The sequence below is a fragment of the Myiozetetes cayanensis genome, unplaced genomic scaffold (assembly GCF_022539395.1).
Source record: "Myiozetetes cayanensis isolate MyiCay16 unplaced genomic scaffold, myiCay2020 scf16, whole genome shotgun sequence".
Taxonomy (NCBI): Eukaryota; Metazoa; Chordata; class Aves; order Passeriformes; family Tyrannidae; genus Myiozetetes; species Myiozetetes cayanensis.
Window position 1 is genome coordinate 14,049,470 of NW_026087270.1, and position 20,128 is coordinate 14,069,597.

At 41.3% G+C, this 20,128-nt stretch overlaps 2 protein-coding genes across 3 annotated transcripts in view; one reads left to right on the forward strand and one right to left on the reverse strand.

The window, feature by feature from the left end:
- Positions 1 to 482: 482 nt before the first annotated feature.
- SDR42E1 (short chain dehydrogenase/reductase family 42E, member 1) lies at positions 483 to 4,543 on the forward strand. The gene is made up of 3 exons (XM_050311682.1): positions 483 to 568; positions 842 to 943; positions 2,268 to 4,543. Exons 2-3 carry the CDS (start codon positions 876 to 878, stop codon positions 3,373 to 3,375), a joined length of 1,176 nt encoding a protein of 391 aa, XP_050167639.1. The 5' UTR covers positions 483 to 568; positions 842 to 875; the 3' UTR covers positions 3,376 to 4,543.
- Positions 4,544 to 7,846: 3,303 nt separating this feature from the next.
- PLCG2 (phospholipase C gamma 2) overlaps positions 7,847 to 20,128 on the reverse strand; it is a 53,746-nt gene continuing 41,464 nt past the window's right edge. For both annotated transcript variants that reach the window (XM_050311681.1, XM_050311680.1), the window contains exons 26-33: positions 19,429 to 19,531; positions 18,271 to 18,480; positions 17,704 to 17,849; positions 16,591 to 16,705; positions 15,214 to 15,381; positions 14,790 to 14,878; positions 11,483 to 11,667; positions 7,847 to 10,709 (exon numbers count right to left, since the gene is read on the reverse strand). In XM_050311681.1, the coding sequence (XP_050167638.1) occupies positions 10,667 to 10,709; positions 11,483 to 11,667; positions 14,790 to 14,878; positions 15,214 to 15,381; positions 16,591 to 16,705; positions 17,704 to 17,849; positions 18,271 to 18,480; positions 19,429 to 19,531 (1,059 nt within the window). In that variant the 3' untranslated portion in view covers positions 7,847 to 10,666. The remainder of the gene's footprint in view (positions 10,710 to 11,482; positions 11,668 to 14,789; positions 14,879 to 15,213; positions 15,382 to 16,590; positions 16,706 to 17,703; positions 17,850 to 18,270; positions 18,481 to 19,428; positions 19,532 to 20,128) is intronic.

Here is a 20,128-nt window from a genome sequence, read left to right on the forward strand (position 1 = left end):
CATCCCTTTCATCATCTCGGCGCCTCCTCTGGACTCGCTCCAGCAGCTCCATGTCCTTGCTGTCCTGGGGACTCCAGGGCTGGAGGGCAGCTCTGCAGGCGGGGTCTCACCTGAGAGGGCAGAGGGGCACAATTCCCCCTGGGATCAGCCCAGGATTTGGGGTTTCTGGGCTGGGTCACGTCCAGCCTCTCACCCACCAGCACCCCCAAGCCCCTCTCCCCAGGGCTGCTTCCATCTGTTCATCCCCAGCCTGGACTGATCCCGGGGATTGCCCAGCACCCGGACGGGACGCAGCTGGAAAAGGCTCCGGTTCCACAGACAACCCGAGAGCCCCCATTTCCAAGTGCCTCAGGCTGAGAGCCCCGCTGCGATCGAGCGTCCCTGGGCAGTAGAAGGGGACAAGCAGTGCCTTCCCCCACATGAACCGACACAATTCGGCAAAGCAGGCCCGGCAGGGCCCGCCCGCCCCGCCGCCATCTCGGGGCGCGGCCCCGCCCGCCCCATTTCCCGTGATCCCAGAGCCCGGCACCGCTCCCGAGGGACGGGAAGGACGGGAAAGGCACAGCAGGTACGGGCTGGGACCCCCGCGCTGCCCGGGGAGGGGACTTAGAGGATGAACGAGCTCGTCACAGGCGGCTCCACGCTCGCTTTGTTCACTGCAGCCCTCCCTCCTCCACGTAAAACCCCTGCTTGGAGCGATCCCGGGGCTGAGCGTCCTCCCTCGCCTCGGTGGTGGGATGAAGGGCTGCAATTAAAGCGTGAAATAGATCGGTGAATAACCGAATGCGCGCTGATATTAAAACTCCGATTGGTTTTAATGTATTTGCAATGTGACTTGCAGGTCAATTTCATCACAGAGCGCCAAAGGAAAGAGGATGGAACCGGGAACCCCTGCCAAGGAGAGAGTCCTCATTACTGGCGGAGGGGGTTATTTTGGCTTCCGGTTAGTGCATTAAATGGTTATTACACACAGGAATAAATGTAAGAGATTGCTGCTGAGGAGGCAGCAAAATCCATCTGTAAAACGGAAAACTATGGGCCTGAGATTTCTGATCCAGTTCAGTCCATCTTCTGGTTCATCTGGGGTCTCAGTTTTAAACAAACATGTTAGTCTGTCTCCAGATGCTGTAAGTAACTCTGTTATCCTGTGTTTCCAAATGTCAGGCATCAGCTGCCTCGCAGGCATTTACCTGTCTGGTCACCTCTGTAATGGGTGGTCAGATCACCACCTTTCAGCCTGCTCTGAAGGACAAGCCTCCACTTGTACACACATCTTTCTTTTGACCTGCAAATAGTTACACACTGCTTAGTTCTATAGATTAACTACTCCAACTGCTCTCTCAAGAATAGATTTATTTCAATGGGCAGTGATGTTTTAGGATTAGAGTTGTTAATAAGGTACATATTTCAGTGAAATCCATTTACTGTAGCTGGCTCTGCAGGCCTTGTAAAGAAAAAAATCCTATTTTGAGCCCTAGACTATCTTGAGTACCTGCAGAGTTAGAACTGCTTACAGAGGGGAGTGAGACCACAGTCAGGACCAAAAAGTAAATGTCAAGTGGGAGGAGGGGAAAAAAAAAATCTCAGAAGAACCCTATCCAACTTCTGCTTGGCTTTTTCTTCCACTGTCTCCCCCTTAAAGCACTGTAGACATACAACAGTTGTAGGAAAGGTGGGGGAGAAACACCAGAGTCATACTTTGTGTCAATACCTGTGTTTATACCTGCAACTTGGAGTAAAATGTGGCACGTGGCAAGGTATTCATTCCAACGGAGAAGCTTCTCACTCCCCTTCTCCACAAATTTCAAACACAACGGCGAAGACCAACCTGTTGCTCTGCCAGAGCTGGGATGACACAAAAGCAGTAAGATAAAACCAATACACTTTTTTTTTTTTTAATAGTTTTCCAGAGGTTTCCATCTGAAAGGTTTGCTGTTGCTGATCTAAAGGAGATAGAGGAGGGTTCTTCCAAAGCTGTGTTCTTCCAGAAGGCCACTGAAAGCACTTCAGTTGTTTCTGTTCAGAATTTTTTACACCAATTCTGCCTCTTTTTTTCTCCAAAGTACTGCTGGAGTGTGAGAAAGTAGTTCAGTACCTCAAGTATCACAGCTGAATCTGCCCCACAGTAGATGGCTGAATATTTAAAAGACTCCCATCAGAAAAATAATCAGCACTGAAATAGTTAATAGTCTTCTCTTTCTCCAGGTGAAATGTTTCATGCACCGTTGTGCTACGAATCCTAACATACGGTTTCTGTCATGTTTCAGTTTAGGTTGTGCCATATATCAAAAGGGAGTTGATGTGATTCTCTTTGATGTCGTGAAGCCACTTCAAGCCGTGCCAGAGGGAATAAAGTTCGTGCAGGGGGATATCTGCTGCCTGACTGAAGTGGAAGATGCTCTCAGAGATGTAATCTGCGTATTCCATATCGCTTCCTATGGAATGTCTGGCAGGGAGCAGCTGAACCGAAAACTTATAGAAGATGTTAACGTGAAAGGAACAGAAAATGTCATCCAAGCCTGCAAGAGCACAGGAGTGTCGAGTCTGGTTTATACAAGCACATACAACGTGATATTTGGAGGGCAGATTATAGAAAATGGGGATGAATCTCTGCCTTACCTCCCTCTTCACCTCCATCCCGATCACTACTCCCGGACCAAATCTTTAGCTGAAATGAAGGTGCTGGAGGCAAATGGTGCTGAGCTTGAAAATGGGAGAGGTGTGTTAAGGACTTGTGCTCTGCGACCAGCAGGTATCTACGGGCCTGGAGAACAGAGACATCTTCCAAGAATAGTCAGTTATATTGAAAGGGGGCTGTTTAAGTTTGTGTATGGAGATCCTCTTAGTTTGGTTGAATTTGTGCATGTAGACAACCTGGTTCAGGCTCATATCCTTGCCTTTGAGGCCCTCAAAGCCAACAAGCAGCACATTGCTGCAGGCCAAGCCTATTTTATTTCAGATGGCAGGCCTGTAAATAACTTTGAATTTTTCCGACCCTTAGTGGAAGGTTTGGGTTACAAGTTCCCAACCTGTCGCCTCCCTCTCTCCCTTGTCTATTTTTTTGCATTCCTTACTGAAGTAGTTCATTTTCTTGTAGGACACATTTATAATTTTCAGCCCCTCCTGACTCGCACAGAGGTTTACAAAACTGGGGTCACTCACTATTTTAGTATGGAGAAGGCCAGGAAGGAGCTGGGGTATGAGCCTCAGCAGTACAGCCTGAATGAAGTGGTGGAGTGGTTTAGATCCCGGGGATGTGGACCAAAGCCAAGAAATTATACCATTATGCAGCTTGTTAGGGATGGAGGACTGCTTTTCCTGCTGATTGCTGTGATGGTCTCGTGGTTTCCATCTGCAGTCACATTTTCACTCTAAAAGATGAAATGCTGAGGACAGAATTTAGTTATGTTCTCCGCGTACTTCTGGTTTTGACAGACAGGTAATAAAGATTTTTTTTAAAAAAACACACATTTGTGTGATTCAGGTAAATATCTTTAAACAGTTTTATCCCCAAGGAATGGAACTATTGAGTAAAGAGGTGTAATTTTTATACAGTTTCTCTGCAAAGTAAAACTGATCAGATCACTAACAAGATGAAGCTCAGTATTACTGCAAGCAGCATTTTATTCTCAGGTACAACAGCACACTGCAGTGAATGGAACAAATGTCCTTAGGCTGGCTGTTCTTCCTCCCTGATGGCATTATACTCTTGATTCCTGCCCTATATTCCTAAAGAGCTTGTGCTACATGATCCAGAGGAGAATAAACTTACTCTTTGATCACATTCCAAAACCCAGTTCTGCTTTCCAGCTTGGTTGTATATGTGCCTAACCAAGATGAACTGATAAACTGCTAGACAATAAACAAATGTGGTTTCTTTACATTCTGGTACGCTTTTCTGACTTAACTCTGTGATATCTAATGTCATTCCTGGAAAAGGCACCATAGTTAATCTAAATTACAGCAAAGTGCTTGAAGCACCACAGATTTGTAGATTTTTCTAACAGTGAAATATGTCTGTTTAAAATGAATGAGCTAACTAAAGTGCATTCATAAATAAAACCTATTATTTTCCCCAGCATTACTGAATGGATAAACAAAGAATCCATCAAAGACATCTGGTAAGTGATTACACTCACGTTCCACTATTTATAAAACGTTTTTAGCTTTAATAATATTTCTTTAACACCTGACACAATTTGAGTAGAACTTTACCTTTGTAGTAGGAAGATAAACACTTGCTACAAGGAAATTCATAATTTCATGGAGTTTTAAGAATAGAAGATAAGACCTTGTTAAGTACAGGTCACTACTGTCCCAAGCAACTCCCGTCAGTTTAATGTAGGAAGAGAAACAGAAACCACCTCAGATGTTAAAACACGAAGTTGTTTTCCCTTAACCCATCAGCATTACTGTTTCTGTACTCCTTGACAAAAGGAGAGTCCTCCAAGAATTTCACACTTCTCTTTAAACTTTAGTCTTTCTATTTAATAGCTGAAGCTACACTGCTCTTAAATTAATTGTAACTTCCAGTTCCTTCAGTTGTTAAACTCTGCTGCAGTTGAAATGGGGAAGTGCAGAGGAAGAGGCAGACAGTAGTTCTGCTGCATTGTTAAAGGATTCTCAGAAAACAACAGGGCCTAAATAGAGGAACCAAACTAAAAAGTCCACTGCCACCCCTGCTGAGAAGATGGAGGGGTTTGTAGTTAATAATGACTGGAGACAGCATTATTTTTTGACTCTTGAGTTCCCTTCCAGAGAAGTTTACCTTAAAAGAAAAAAATAAACCCATGCTATTGGTAACTTTTTTATATTGTCTTGCTTGAAATCTAACTTTTCTCCTTCGTTCCCCTACCAGTAAGTACACCATAAAAGAAGCTAAATTTAATACTTAGCTTGAGGGACAGTTCAAGAGAGAACCCTTTTTTTTTTTTTCTCTAATAGCAAATAAACTGTTTCTGTAGCAGGAGTGTTGCACTCTGTTATAAAGAGCTTATGTGCCTCCAACTGAGCACTGATGGCAGAAGGGCCACGCTCCAGAAGTCATTATTATACACCATCATCTGCAGAAAAAACCCTTCTTTTTAATAAAACAGAAAGAAGACAGCCATGACCTCATGAAAGCACTGGGCTGCTGTTCTCTTTCCAACAGCCTTTTTTTTTTCCAAGTGGAAACCACTTTGTTGTTTTCCCCTTTAAGTTCTCTGGGTTTGACACAATGTTATCAGAAATAGATTAAGAAATTTTAATGCCAGCAGAAGACAAAACCAAAATGTACAAGAAATTGCACAAGCCTGTTGCAAAGAAACAGCATCAGTATTTCATGCTACATCTTGTTTAAAAAAAAAAAAATCTTTTTAAGATAGGGAACCTAATCCCTGTGCCCCTGGGGAATTTCCTCTGCTCTTTGCAATCTTTTAGCAAAGCTCAGCTACCTCTATTTATAATTATCTCAACGGTGGGGTTGAAAACAAAATCCATGAAGGGTTCTTTAGGCATGAATCCTAAACCCGTGCTGTCAACACCAGCCCAGGCTCAAGCCCCGAGCAGCTTTTGAGGTACAACAGCAGCGGAAGCTCCTGAGCAGCCAAAAAAAGCCCAACAAAACCACAAATACCAAAGTCCTGCAGCAGCTGAGCTCAACACGTGAACTTTTTCATCTGTCTGGAGTCAAGGGCAGAAGTTCTCAGTGATAACAGAGCAGACTATTCTGTCCTAATGGCCCATGACTGTGCTGCAGCACAAGGGAGTAAATCAGGTACTTGTGGGGAGACAGGGGCAGTGCTTGGCAGGGGTGACCAGAGCCATCAACAGTGCACTGGGAAATTCATTAATTCCCTGTCAGTCAGCTTTAGCTAGTCAAAAAAAAGCATCATCCTGACTACAGAGGAAGTGAAGGATACTTTTCCTCTTTCCAAAAGGAAAACAGGCAATCTGCGGCTGAAGGAGAGACTCTAAAATTGCTTGGGAATTACATCTGTGTAAAGCCAGTCACAGCTGCTCTATTTTAATTTTTTTACAATGAGAATTTTCTCTTCTTCTTCCCGTTTTTTTTGTTATTACTCCTCTTTCATGAACAGCAGAGTAAATCAAGGCAATTAATTCAAGTGTTGCGTCTATTTTCAAATTTTAATTTTTTTTTACCTGTTTTCCTGAAACCGAATGACCAGAAACGCATCTAAAAACTGAAAAAAGCAGAATGAAAATATAGCACAGATTCAATTTTTCCTAGTCCTCAAAATTACTGAACAGTTGATAGGTCCCTTACTAAAAAGAATGATGCTGGTGTTTAAAGTGAATAAAATCCTCAGTCAGCTGCTTAATGTCGTAGACACAGCACGTCAAGGTACACATTTGCCAGATGCACATGAACAACTTATACTTCTAATGTGTATTTAAAGGTATTTATTTTGGACTTTTAATCAACTTCAAAGTAGACCAGATTTTATAGTGCCTTCTCCTAAGAGAACCAATGTTCCTTCATTTCTATTTATTACTTATTTCCACGTACTTTCCAAAATACAGTGGCATATTTAATAATTCATGATGTGATCTTCAGACAAAAGTGTCCTGGACACTGATAATTTATACATATTGCAAAAGATCTGGGGATAAACTGCAATTCAGGAGTACCTAAGTGTTAAGGGAACTACTTCTGCTTTATTTTAGTCAAGCTCATGGTTCCCAGTTTTGCTGGAGTAACAGCTAAGAATGTAGACTAGCAATGAATTAAACTGCTTTTAATTTAATTAAAATTCTTTTAAAACTAATAGCTGTGCATGTTTACAAATATCTGTTGTAGGTCAGAAGATAAATTTGTCTCTGAACTGGTTCTGAAGGTTAATTTTCATTATATTTAACTTCTATTTCTAATGATATAAATGGAATTTCAGCCTGGAACAAAGCCAACTAGTTGGACTGCACTTGGAAACGCTGACACATGACTATAGCAGAATTCAAACACTGTACTTCAGCTTTCACACCACATTCAGATTTTTACAACTGGTTTGAAGAATTCAAAGATAACGCCTGGTACATGGGTCACACCATCTCACCATCCAGAGGACTGCAGAACTAACACACAGATGCATTGGGGTGGGAAAAAATGAGAGTACAGACAACAAAACACCTAAAGGAAGGAATTTTGTTGGACTGCAGAGCTCCTGCATACCAATACTCACATATGCAAAGGTGATAAAGACCCTTTAGCTTATCTAATGACCTTCTAGAAGAAGTAGGCTGCAGACATCTCATATTATTCATGTTCAATAAGCATATAATTTTTATCGAAAGATTGAGAAAACTTTTGTTCCCAAGACTCCCAACAACTAAAAAAAAATCTCAACATAAGGAGAGCGTGCATTGCCCCAGCAGCACCTCTGCCCACACAGACTCATGGGCAGAAAGTGTGCTGGTAACATTTTTTGGTAACCATCAAGATTACTGTTCTTCCAAATCACCACCAACTTAATCTCTGCCTCTTTCAGACTTTATTGTTCAAGTTCATACAAATCTGATTCTCACTGGGGTTGAAGTTTCCATCTACCTCTCACTGAAAAAGGTCAGGTAGGAATCACAACTTAAACATGATCCTTGACCTTTTCCTTCTGCCCTGTGTGTTTGCAGGCAGATGGAAGTGCAACAATAACCATGTCTACGGAAACAATCATTAAGTCAGTTCATCTTAAAAGCACAGAATTGCCCTTCTTCCAACCCCCAGCAGAACATACCATCAGACCACGTTTCAGTAAGAACTCACTCGCTGCTTCAAATGACTGGCAAAATTCATGAAATTCAGTGAGCAATACTTGAACAAAGGAACATCTGGCATCATTCACATCGCAGCTGAGTTATCAAAAATTATTTATTTTAATAAGTTATTTCAATGATTTAAAACAGTTCCTGTAAGAATATAACAATTTAACAATTGTTAACTTCAAAAATTTATAAATGTTTTTATAGATTAAAAAATTAGCACACACATTCACACTTACTTTCGTATTCAAACAGTTGCAACTGTGAAAAAGTTGCTACAGAGCTTGCCCTGACAAAGGACTGAGAGGTGAGATATTGGATTAAAACAATACAAGAAACAAGAGTTACAATATAGCCTTGCCCATAATTAGCAAGTCAACAAAACAGTCACTGCTATATTTTCATTCTGCATCCAGTGTAACATCATACTCTGGGGAAAAAGTCTTACTGTAAAACAAAATGCATTTTCATAAATACTGAAGGAGTGCCTCAAAACTCCTGGCATCACATGTGTGGAGAACATACATAGGACTTTTCAAAGGACTACAAAATGTGCTAATTCTTAAATACTTGCACAACAACAGCACAAGGAACTCCTGTGTCCAGCACACAGTGGTTGTCCTGTGTCAGGAATACCAACGAAGGAAGCCAGGAGGAAGGGACAGTTTGCTTGTGTCTGCTCTGGAACTCAGCTTTAAAAAAAGTGCCCACAAACAGAACAAAAACCTCACCACAGCAACAGCCTCGACCTCGAGGTCTGAGTTTCCTGAGCTCTGGCATCTTGTAGTCTAGGTTTCCTGATCAGTCCAAACCTAGCTGGTGTCAGCGGCCCATGAATCTCGTCCTGCAGCAGCAACAACCTCAAGGCCTTCCAGACAAGGCTTTGGGCCACCTTGTCTGATCAACACTGACAACACGGTGTTCTCACATTACATGGGAATCACAGAGACTGTTGAGGGAAATATATAGCACAGGAACTGATCATATGACAAACTAAGCACATCCTGGAACATGCACACTAGATATGACCCCCCACCTCGAGGAGGAGCAACTGGATCACCTCACTGGACTGGATACTGCAGTAAAGACCAGCTTTATACAGCAGCCTAGGTTACAGCTCCACCTCCCAAATCCACTGCTGACGGGATTTTTTGCTCTGTTTGAGGGAGGTTTGCACACATCTAGTCCTTGAACAGGTCAATCACAACTGGGTACTGAAGAGATTGCAGGCAGGAGGATGAAAAGCAGAGAATTGCCTTTAACTTTCCTCTGTTTTTCAGCTGAGTGATTAGTAATTAATTTCTTTATAATAAAAAATTTACAGAAGCCACCCCATTGTGGGATACACTATTATAATACTTTCAACTTTGAGACAAGACTGTCTTTACAGAATAACTAAAACCTCAAGGGGGTTCCTCAAACCATCATCTGTGAATGCACAATGGCATCAATTAAGAGCCTCTTGAAACAACAGAAGTCACAGCGTGGGGAGCAAGAGAAACTGAAAATTGCTGAGGCAGCTGCATCAGGCCATGAATCCCAAATCCATGCAAGTCCTCTGTGATCAGAAATATAGCACTATGTATGCAGCATTTTATGCCTCAGGCAGCCACTCAGGCAGAAAACTAAACTCCTCTGCACACATCAGAAACACAGACAGCAAAACTCCACCCATGCAGAGATAAGGTGGCTAGAAATTTGATAGTAATAAAAAACAGTGCTAGCACAAAGGACCAACATATACACAAATCATGGCAACTGCTGTTAAATATTCCATCAAAGGATTTTAGTTCTGCTCTGGCAGGAAAACACACTTGCTAATCTAACAGGTTTTCTCATCTGTAGTTCCATGCTCTTGATTTGATTAAAGGCCACAAGAACGCTGTACCTCTATATTTGTGCACACTGTCATTCTTGGATTAGTTACATTTTGAGAAAATGGTCTGCATTTACAGAACACTATCATTTGACTATCGTCTAAGTAGGATTGCAAGATTAAAAATTGACAGTTCATTTAAAGATTCATTTCCAAGCACATTAGCAGCTGAAAGGATTTGCAAAAATGATACCATACAAAAGTAAATGCTTCTCAGAATTTCAAATACCTTCCCTTTCTGCAAACAAACAGATATCTCTTCCTGCATATCTTCAAACTTTTCCTTCCAGTGCCTGGAGCCTGTGACGTAAGTTCATAGGGGCTGTGAAGAGAGGTTCACACATTGCTCCTTTCTTAAACCTTTACAGAGAGTTCAACGGGAAGAACACAACTACAGCGACAAAAGGGTATTTGCTTTCAACAAAATTAACATATTATCTTGTTCTCAAAAATGTAACAGAAAACTTTTAATAACAGACAAAAAGGTACAAGCTATCAGCTGCCCAAAATATTTTATACAGTATCAGAAGCACAATCCCTGGGGACTGTAACATCCATGAGGTGACAATGCTGGCGTAGAAGTGCTTTTACAGCATTTAATAAATTAAAAACTCGCTACTATTTAATCTTGAGGAGCCAGGTCGTTAAAGTGGTGTGATTCCATGCATGAAAATGGTTGGGAATGTCTTATCTACAGCCTGCATACACAAATATAGGAGATGAGTTTTACTTGTACTTCAGGTATTGATAATAAGAAGTGAGGTCTATCCAACTACGCGTCCTCAAGTTTTAAAAATCTTGAATACACTGAAGCTCTGGCTTGCACAGAGGATATGCTTTGTACAGAATATAAATTATTAGGAATTAAAAATGTTTTTTCTTATAACAAGAAATTCTCAAGGAAACCCATCGGTTCCTCTTCCTCCTCTTCTTCCAGTCATTCCATCTGATGAGACCATCACTGGGTAGGATGACCAGGATAAATTAATCTCTTCCTGAATCGCACCATAAAGCAGCCTCAAAGAATGATGGGCTTTAAGAGTAGAATTTGCTGTTACTGACTTTCTTCTCCTTTAATCTTAAGGGAAAAGAAAAGGAAAATGTTAAGTCTACCAGGAATTTCTCAGAGGAAAACAGTACCCAAATTCAATTTAGATACCAAAATGAGTGATGTATCAGCAACAAGCACTGCAATTTCTTTCCTCAATAAATGGGAGTAAACCAGTGATTCATGCAGCTGCTCAGCACACAAAAAAACCAGGGTAAGAATATTTAAAGTCTTGAGATCTACTCAAGGCTTTCTCCTGGTACATGAAGCCTCTCTCTGTCTCCTTCACACTCATCCCAAAGGTGGCAGCAAAGGAGAAAGAACCCTCTCCTAAACTCTGGATAATGTACTGAACTGACAATGCAGTGCTGTTACAACTCAGTACTGGTTTTATCTTTTATAGTTTGTGTATCTGGAAGTGTCCTCTGTTCCTACACATCTAATACGCTCAAGACATTTCCAGGGACACAATTTTGATGGTGTAGAAATAGTGAAGGGGTAGGTTTATTTGTTCTGTATACACTTCCAGACTTTCCTCCTGGAAAGCAGAAGAGAGGAATATAAAACCTCCCAGGATGACACGTTTCACTGTGATCACTGAGATGCCACTGAGCAGGCATTGCACAGCTTCTGCTGGCCCCTAGTGGCTTCCAGCCCAGCCTGGCTTCTCTGCAGCACCTTCCTCGCTTCAGATGAGCTCATTCTGCCCTCACCACTCTTCATTTTAATACATCTGAGGTTTCCTTACCATAGCTCATGTGTAGATAGAGCTGCCTTGGAAGGGAGAACGATTACCAACCCACCTGCGGTTGCACGTCTCTTGATATATCTGTAGTTTGTGCTCATTCACACTGAATTCCTTCAGTATTGCATCTCTGTTAGGATTCCTTAAATTCATGTGGGTGTCATAAAGGAACAGCTGGTTGTTAAGCTCCTCCTGGCGCTTCCGAAGTTGCCGACATGAGGAATAAAGCTCTTCTTCGCTCTCCTTCAGAAGGATATTGGAAATCAAGGTAACTTGTAAGACACACACCCAAAATGGCACAAAATCTTTATGGTTTGGGGGATTATTTTGTTGAATATTATACAGTTCATTAACTGTACAGAATGTTTTAAGAAATTGGTCTGATAACGCGTTTCTGGAATGTTTATGGAAATAAACTAAGTTAGAAAGCACTGAAAAAAGCCATCAGCCCCACAGTATGACCAGCCATACCCTCCAGCAGGGGTGTCAGGGACATTCCAGCACAAGTCAGGACCCCTAAGAGCAGTAAGTACCCAGATGGTCAAAGAGAAGGACAGTTCCTGTATTTCTCTGTAGCTGTGGCAATTCAGTACTTGCAGAAGACCTGACTATGTCTGAGTTTCTGTTGTCGCATGTGACCCGCAGTTGAAGGTCTCAATATATTCCACAAGCATAAAACAATCATAATTATTCCCTTTAGGACTTCAAATTATTTTAATACTTCAAAACTTTGGATGCAAAAGCTGTCTCTTTATAGAGTTACTAGTGGGGAATAGAACTGGCAGGACTGAAGTCTTAATCTTCATATCAGCAGCGAAACAAGATACTCATTCTACAAGAAATGACATGCAATCAATAAATGTAATAAATCCAAACATTTTCAAAGGCTGTATACTAATAAGCCTGCCTCTTTCTGCATTCAGTCCAGATCTAGGAAAACTGCTAGGTTACCAACACACCCAAGGAGTTTCACTTACAGGAACAAGATCCTTTCCTAAGCCTTCTTTTTCCTCCTGGAACACATTCCTACACAGGCATGGGTTGAAGCAACTGAAACAGCCTCAGTGCTATGCAACTGATTAAGATTTAAAAAGTAATTTATTTGATTTTTGTTTGTAAAGCAGTAGGAAACCTAGTATTCCCAAATCACAAAGGAAATGCAGATTGCTAATTACCAATTTGCAGGTGTAATCATCAAGATTCATATGTACTGCTATTAGTTCTTGTAAATAAATGAATCCACAAAGGTAGACCTTAAAACCGCATTTAAGAATGTCCACTTCAATCTTTATGTCAAAAACATACACACCATTGAGGCTGGAATCAGGAAATACTGAAGAGATACACACACTTTCTGAAGGAAGTAAATCAATTTTCAAGCAAATAAGACATGCTTCTAAATGCAACAACCACCTCAGTATTTCTACAATATCAAGAAAGCTGTTTAACTTCTACAGGAACTGCACAAGGCCCCATAAAATAACTCTCAAATGTGCATGCTTACGTCTACAATATTTTTGCTTCTCTGTTCCTGAGAAATTCCACAGCCATCTGTAATTCCTCCTTATAATTTTGTATTTCATCTCCAAGTGTATGCAGATGGGCTCTGTACATAAACAGGCCTGTTATTAAATGGTATCATTTTATGGACGGTCATCATTTTTTAAAAAGAGGCAGAAGAACAGAGACAGCCTTGATCCTTCCTGGTGCTTCCTGAATGATCTGGCAGAAGTTCTGGAGCTGGTAACTATGGCAAGTCTGGGTTTGTTGCAGACTGCCAAACAAAAGGGAAAATTTGTGAAAGTTCTCTTTCACATTACCACCCAGAGACATCAGACATTGTAAAACACAAAGCTGAGCTGCATCTTCTTTTGGCTTAACAAGCAGAAGGGGCTGCTAGAGTGTGGAACATGCTATGGTCAAAGGGCTCAGTGTGACAGATTGGGAGACGCTGCTGCCACCAACAGCCCTGTTAGAGCTGCTCCTGCCCCAGGCAAACAGTGATCTGCATTCCTGAGGAGAAGCCACAGCAGGAGGGATTCCCAGTGTATCCACAAGTCCATGTTCAGCATTAGGTAATGGTCAGTTGCTGTCAGTTTTCTCAAAGGCAGCAAACCAAAACCCAGTAGATTACCAGGTTTCCCCTATTGGATTGGGGTCCATGAAACAGGAACAATTTAAATATTATCTTTAAAGGACACAGTTCTCTTGTTTACACACACACAGCCCCCTTGTCTCAGCTTCCAGCCTTCTTCTGCCCTAAGAATCCACTGAAAGAACCTACCATGCCTGTCAAGCACTCATTGCAGAGTCATTTTACATCATGTGTCATAAGGTGGCTTTGTAAAAACTTCCACAAAGGATGTCTGAAAAAGGCTGTCACTCCTTTGGGAAGAACAACGTGACTGAACTCAGCCATTTCCAGTTCAGTGTATGCAGCTGCAAATCCCTTCAGAGACATTATGACTTAGAGTTCCCAGAAGCCGGTGTTTTAGTCAGAAAAACAATGTACACTGGTGTGAAGTGCAGTGTAGGCCTGGATGGTTGCAAAAGGTTACAAATAAGAAGTTGATTTTTTTTTTTTTTCTCCGAATCTGAAGGGTGCTGGAAAGCACCCTGAAATAGCCACTTCCCAGAAGAATCTTTCAACTTTCATCACATGGCCTCTATGCAAGTGTATTTAAATTACATAAAATACTACTGAGAAAGAGTCTGAGAATAATCCTGCTCCAATTCGAGATATACAACAGCACCTTTGGAACACCAACAAACACCATTCACAGATCAGCCTGACTTTAATGCCTGGCTTCATAAGCAAGAATGCATCATTATTCTTCCCCTATGTGTTTTAAAATACAAGTACTTCAAGTAAGTGTTTAAGAGAGGCTTAAAAGAAGCAGATTAGCACTTCTGTAGGGACCAGATATGTCTAACACTTGATGAGTTGTTTATTTGCATGAAATACTGGAAGAAATTACTATCTTCTCTTGCTAAAGTGATTTCTTTTTATGTAGGACCTTAAAAAAAATGTTTATTCTATGAAGCCAAAGCTGATTTTAGCTAGCTTTGCATGGCATAAGTCAGTTAACAGGGAATGACAACGACCATGCTGTTACTGCAAAAACTAGTGGAGGTAATGATGCTTTGTTTATGCATTATTTCTTTTAACAACCATGTAATCTGTCCACCCAGAGGGAGAGTAACACAACTTGTACTATTTGTCTTCCTCAGTACCTGCAGAAGAAATGCCTGACAATAATACATCAGACACAGAACAGGAAACTAAATCTTCATTTCCTGGTTTCCACAAAGTGCTGATGGCATACACGCTAAGTGCCCAAAAATCCCAACCCAGTGGTTCTCACCAGAACTTGCTGCATTTCACAGTGGACCAGAAGCGAGGCCAGCTCTATATCTTCACTGTAGCCATTCTTGAGAGGCACTGCCCTGAAACCTGGGGCAGGGGGAACAAACACAAAGGACAATTAGAGCCAAGGCAAGGGGTCATCTGGAGTCACAAAAAAGGTGCACACAGTCCTGAGGGGATTCATTCAGTGCTCAAATGTTCCACTGCTGAGAGCAGGCCTGGCTATGGCAATTAGAGAGTAGCAAAAGGCAAGAATGGCAGAACTGAGACACTCATGATGTCACATGCTCTTGACAACTAAAGCCAGGGTAAGCTGGGTTCGTAGAGGAAGGAGGGAGTCCACACCACAGAGGAAGTCACAGCACAACAATGCTGAACAGCATCTTTCTGACAGAGCCCCTCATTGTAACCACTTGTCCTACCTGATTTGATTCCTTTGATGGGAAAAGTGGCGTGTGCTAGGAAATTGGGATCGCTGAACATGTCCTCCTCATAGACAACAAAGCGCAGGAACGCCAGGCTTGGATCGTAAATCTCAAATCTCACTTGCTCTGCACAGGGTGCCCAAACTGGATTCAGGCCATTGTCATCTGTAAGGAAAGGGAAACATTTCCAGTATAGAGCAGTAAATTCAACTCATTCACATAAGAGGATGCATCCCAGGACGTTTCCTAAGATACAAAGGCCCAAAAATCCTATTTACCATCTGTCTCATGTTGTAACCTTGCTTCAGAAGGTTTGTATTTGTTTACTTGGTGGGGGAGATAGGAGGAAAGCTATTATTTGTATTTAACCGTATAAAACCCACTTGGACACGTATTTGTTTAAAAAAATTGCTAATTAATAGTTCATATTCATAAGCCCCACATTCCATATGTGAGCAAAAAACAGCAGGAAAAGCACTACCTGTACCCTGGCCCAGGTACGTGTAGCCATGTACAGAACACCAACATTTGGTGGATGTGACACAGCCAGGAAGTTTGCTCTCTAAAGTCTTGCTCGCTTCCCACAAAAAGTTTAAACCATAACCCTCTTCTCTGAAGTACCAAAGAGCCACAATGCACATTCCTGCTCCTGCTTTTCTGTTTATTTTCCACTGGTATCACTGGTTTGGATAATCAGAACCAGAGCCTGTTGTCTACCAGAGGAAAACTGCTGCATCCAGAAATATTAAATGGTAAAATATGAAGTGGCTGAGATATTGCCCCATTTTACTTACATGAAGCTCATTTACAAACACACATCCCTTGTCCAGGACTCCCCAGGAGTGAGCTTTGATCAAACTTCTCTTGCATTGCAAGTTATACCATTTTACAGCCCCATGCACCCAAGCTGTCTCCAAGGGGATGCCAGTCTTAGAAGCTGAGTTTAAATAAACATAGTCTGGATCTCACAGTAGTAACTCTCTATTTGGGCCAGACTTTTGGGAACTGACTAGCACTGTTGGAGGCACTTTCAAGACAGCAATTTTTTAAAATATGCAAATACACAAACTTATGCATAGGCAAAAACATAACAGAATGGGACTTCTTTTTTTTTTTCCAAACTGTAACAGTACTATTTTTTCAAAACTTGATATACATTGAAGTTTCTCAAATTAACTGGCCCTGAGGCAAGCGAGAGATGAAGACTGTATGACTTAGCAGTGCAGAGCAACAGTTAATCCACTCCTCCCTATATTATAAGTTGCTGACCAATTACAGACAACACAAATACATGGTCATCCCCTGCCTACTTTTATTTAAGCACACTGGAAGTACAACCACGTCCCTACAGCACAGAAACCCACAGATACTCACTCACAACTGTTGTCTTGAATTTGTTGTTATCATATTCAGCCCCACAAATTTCAACCTCTACAAAGGGACAAGCGATGCTTCTACCGAGTTTAGGGAGATGACGAGCACCTAAAACCTGCGAAAGCAACTCTAAATTATAACCATCCCCAAAGGAAACTTGGCACCATTATTTCTGAACAGAAGGCATCCTGAACAGAACTAGAAGGGAGAAAAATCCAGAAGGATGTGGAAAAGCACACGCTCTCTTTCTTGAATATGTTTGCATGTATTAAACATACTATCTGTGCAACCAACAACCATTGTTTGGGTAACCCAGTGATTTTCATCGTAAGATACTGCAGCTGACATTCATTACACACAATATGCAGTTCCAGACCAGGTCTGCAGCATAAGTTTTGTGGTCTTTCTTCAGTCTTTATTACATACCTATTTCTAGACGTTTCTGCTTTGCATTCACAGCCCCTGTTTAACTTGTCTTTCAGCTGTAGTGAAAAATAGTTAATGTGTTTCTTCTTTCTCAGAAGACATACTTTTAAAGGATATGTCTTACTGCATAGCAACTGAGAACACATACAGGTTCAATCCCTGTTTGGCACTAAGTCAACAGGACAACATTTTCAAATGATGTCTCGAAGAAAAATGAGAATGAAATTCAGATTAAGCCATAGTGTATTAAATATGATGAAGGGGAGATCAGCTTATTATTCTTTTTCTTTTTAATTTCTGTACTTCATTATAAATACCTTTCTTCCACATTCAAAATCTCCTAACTAGTTATTCTGCTGCAAAGCAATCTCCAACAGGACCCTTCTATTAAGAAGTCATTAGGTTGGAAATGCAAGTTACTTCATTTGGAGTTTTTACTAACAGTCATAAAAAAATCACCCCAGGATTGTGTTTTCAGTCCTAAAACATGTGCTTCATTAGCATGATAAAGATATATATTTCTTTTTAGGAAACCAGTGAAGCTAGTTTTATTCTCAAACACACTGACATTTAAAAACACTATTTTGACAATCTGTCAGATCTTGCTCCGAAACATAATAGCTTTATTTTTAGTTTTACAGATATTTATGACTGGTAAAAAACCCATAATTTGCAAAAGAGATTTACCCTCACTGTCATAATCATCTGCAATTTCCTCTTGGAGTCGTTTGGCATTGGGTCATACTCCTCATTCCTCATGCTCTCTGGCTGCAGGACGTAGCCAGTGCGTCCATTAAGTGAGAACAAGGCATGGTTCAATTGCATGTATTTATCTAGGGAGAGAGTTAAACAGTCAGAAGATTCCAACTGGAATAAAGCCAAGGGAACAACAGACCAGTGGCTCCTCTCTGCAATGCTTTCTGGTCACCGCTGTATCAGAAAGAGCTGGAAAGGCAGGTTCAAAGACTTGGGTTCTTCAGATAACTCAAACTGACAGGCTATTTTTCATCTATTTTAATCCCCAAACCCCATCTCCACCCACAATTGGCTTCCTATCAATGTGTCATAAGATAGCTGCCCCTCACCAGAAAGTGGAGTGCAGCCTTCCCAGTGGCTGAACACTTCTTCATACACCTGAAACTTACTGTAACTATCTCTGCTTGCCTATCACAGAGAGATCAAGGTGAAATAAATCTTTTACAGTTTAGGGCTAGATTGGCTCAGAGACAGATCCTTCTTCAAAGGGACTATTACCTGGAGTTTGGAAGTTAAGAGCCACCATCTGGGAGCCACAAAGCCAGAGGCGAAATGGGTCGTAGTTGGATGAGTCGACCCTCTGGCCTTTAGGATAGACACGAGTCAGTCCCTTCAGGTTGTACTTCAACAGCTCCACTGGCTTTTGCTTCACAATGCTCTCTGCCTTGGTTTCCACAAAAGACCGGATTTCTTTGAAATCAGGATTGTCTACACAGGGGTGAGGAAGGAAAGTGGTTACCAAAGGAAGAAAGAAGTTGACATTTATACTGCATTTTTACCAACACTTTGTTTTACTTTGTTTTGCTTTGTCCTCTAATGCAATAATTGGCGCCGTTTTCAGGCAGACACGGCAAATTGGTTGAGAATCAAGTCTGAAAGTTAAAATTGCCTGCCTGCCACACGCTTTGCAGGAGGGCAGATAAGAGCCCATAGTCATGTCCTCATCTCATCATTGCTAATAATGTACTTCTGACCACTGTAACACATTTTTAAATGAGCCATCTCTTCCTGGGTTTAAATGGGGAGAAGAAAGGGCGAGCCAGGGTTAGCCAATGCCTCAAACAATGACTATAATTACAATGTCTTAACTGCAGTGACAGCTTATTAAAAACATTTGCAAAGAAACTTAAAGAAAAGGGCACATTGGCTGGCTTCTCCAGCAGCAATGACAAAAGACTGGAATAAAAAGTACATATTTCAGTATCAGATTCCACACCTGCACTCACACAGACCCCAGTTACATTAGGAAGCCATATACATTCCAACAGCCTAGACCTGGCAAACGGGTTCTTACAGTGAAATCATGTAATGCACAGTAAAACCCACTTTGAGGAATTTTTACAAACAAATCACAAGTGTTCAGTCAGAGTTTTCATCCTCAGAAAAGTCAATTGACACATAAACAGTGAGCTTCCCCATGCAATGCACCTACAGGAGGGTGTCTCTGGTTAACCAGTTAGAAATTTGTGACAGGGTTTTTTGTGACAGATGAACAGCATCAAGTTCCCTAGTGAACAATTTCACTGAAAACTGCATGGGTGAGGCAGAACTCTGTTTTCCAGTAGGATAGATCTTATCTTCAGTTCTAAAACCTCAACCAACATCTGTAAAGAGAGCAGAAAGAGTAAAATTCAGATGTAATATTAAAGACAATACCTAAATTGTCCTTGGTTTTGCTCGTTGGCTTGCAGTAGATTACCAGATCAGATAATTCAATAGCAATTAATTGATTCTTTTCCCAGTATTTCCTCCTGTTCTCCTGGAAAATATAACAAAGTTTTAGATTACAGATGTGCTGAGTGTTCTGGTACAGTAACTCCAGGGTGTACTCTAATGTGCATTCTTTGGTGCCCAGATTGCTATCTGATACTTTAGACACTTGCATAGATGTAAAGCACTTTCAGACCCAACTCAGAGAACAGGCTGTTACCAAGTGGTTTTGGGGTTTAGTTGGGGATGTGCTTTGGGGTATTTTTCATGGAGGAGAAAGGTGTTGTTTGGGGTTAAGTCCTGCTCAGAATCCTGGCAACTTTTTTTTTTCCTTTTAATGTGGCTCTACTCAGTTTATTTTTAGTTATGTTCTTAACTCTATATCTCATATAAATGCAAATGTATGCAGAAAAAATTGCAAAGGGGAGTGAAGGGTCTCTGTATTTAAAATTCTGAGCAGAACTTAAGTCTTCCTAGTAACTCTCAAGCAGCTAAATTCAATGAGCACCATTCCTGTAGTTTTCTACTTGTGCACCAAACCAATAATGTTCTGTGTGGAAAATCATGTGCAATCTCGTTGACATCACCGGCACTAATCCATTATCTGCTTCCATGTTATAAGCACCTGCTCTATGGAAGCTGAGCA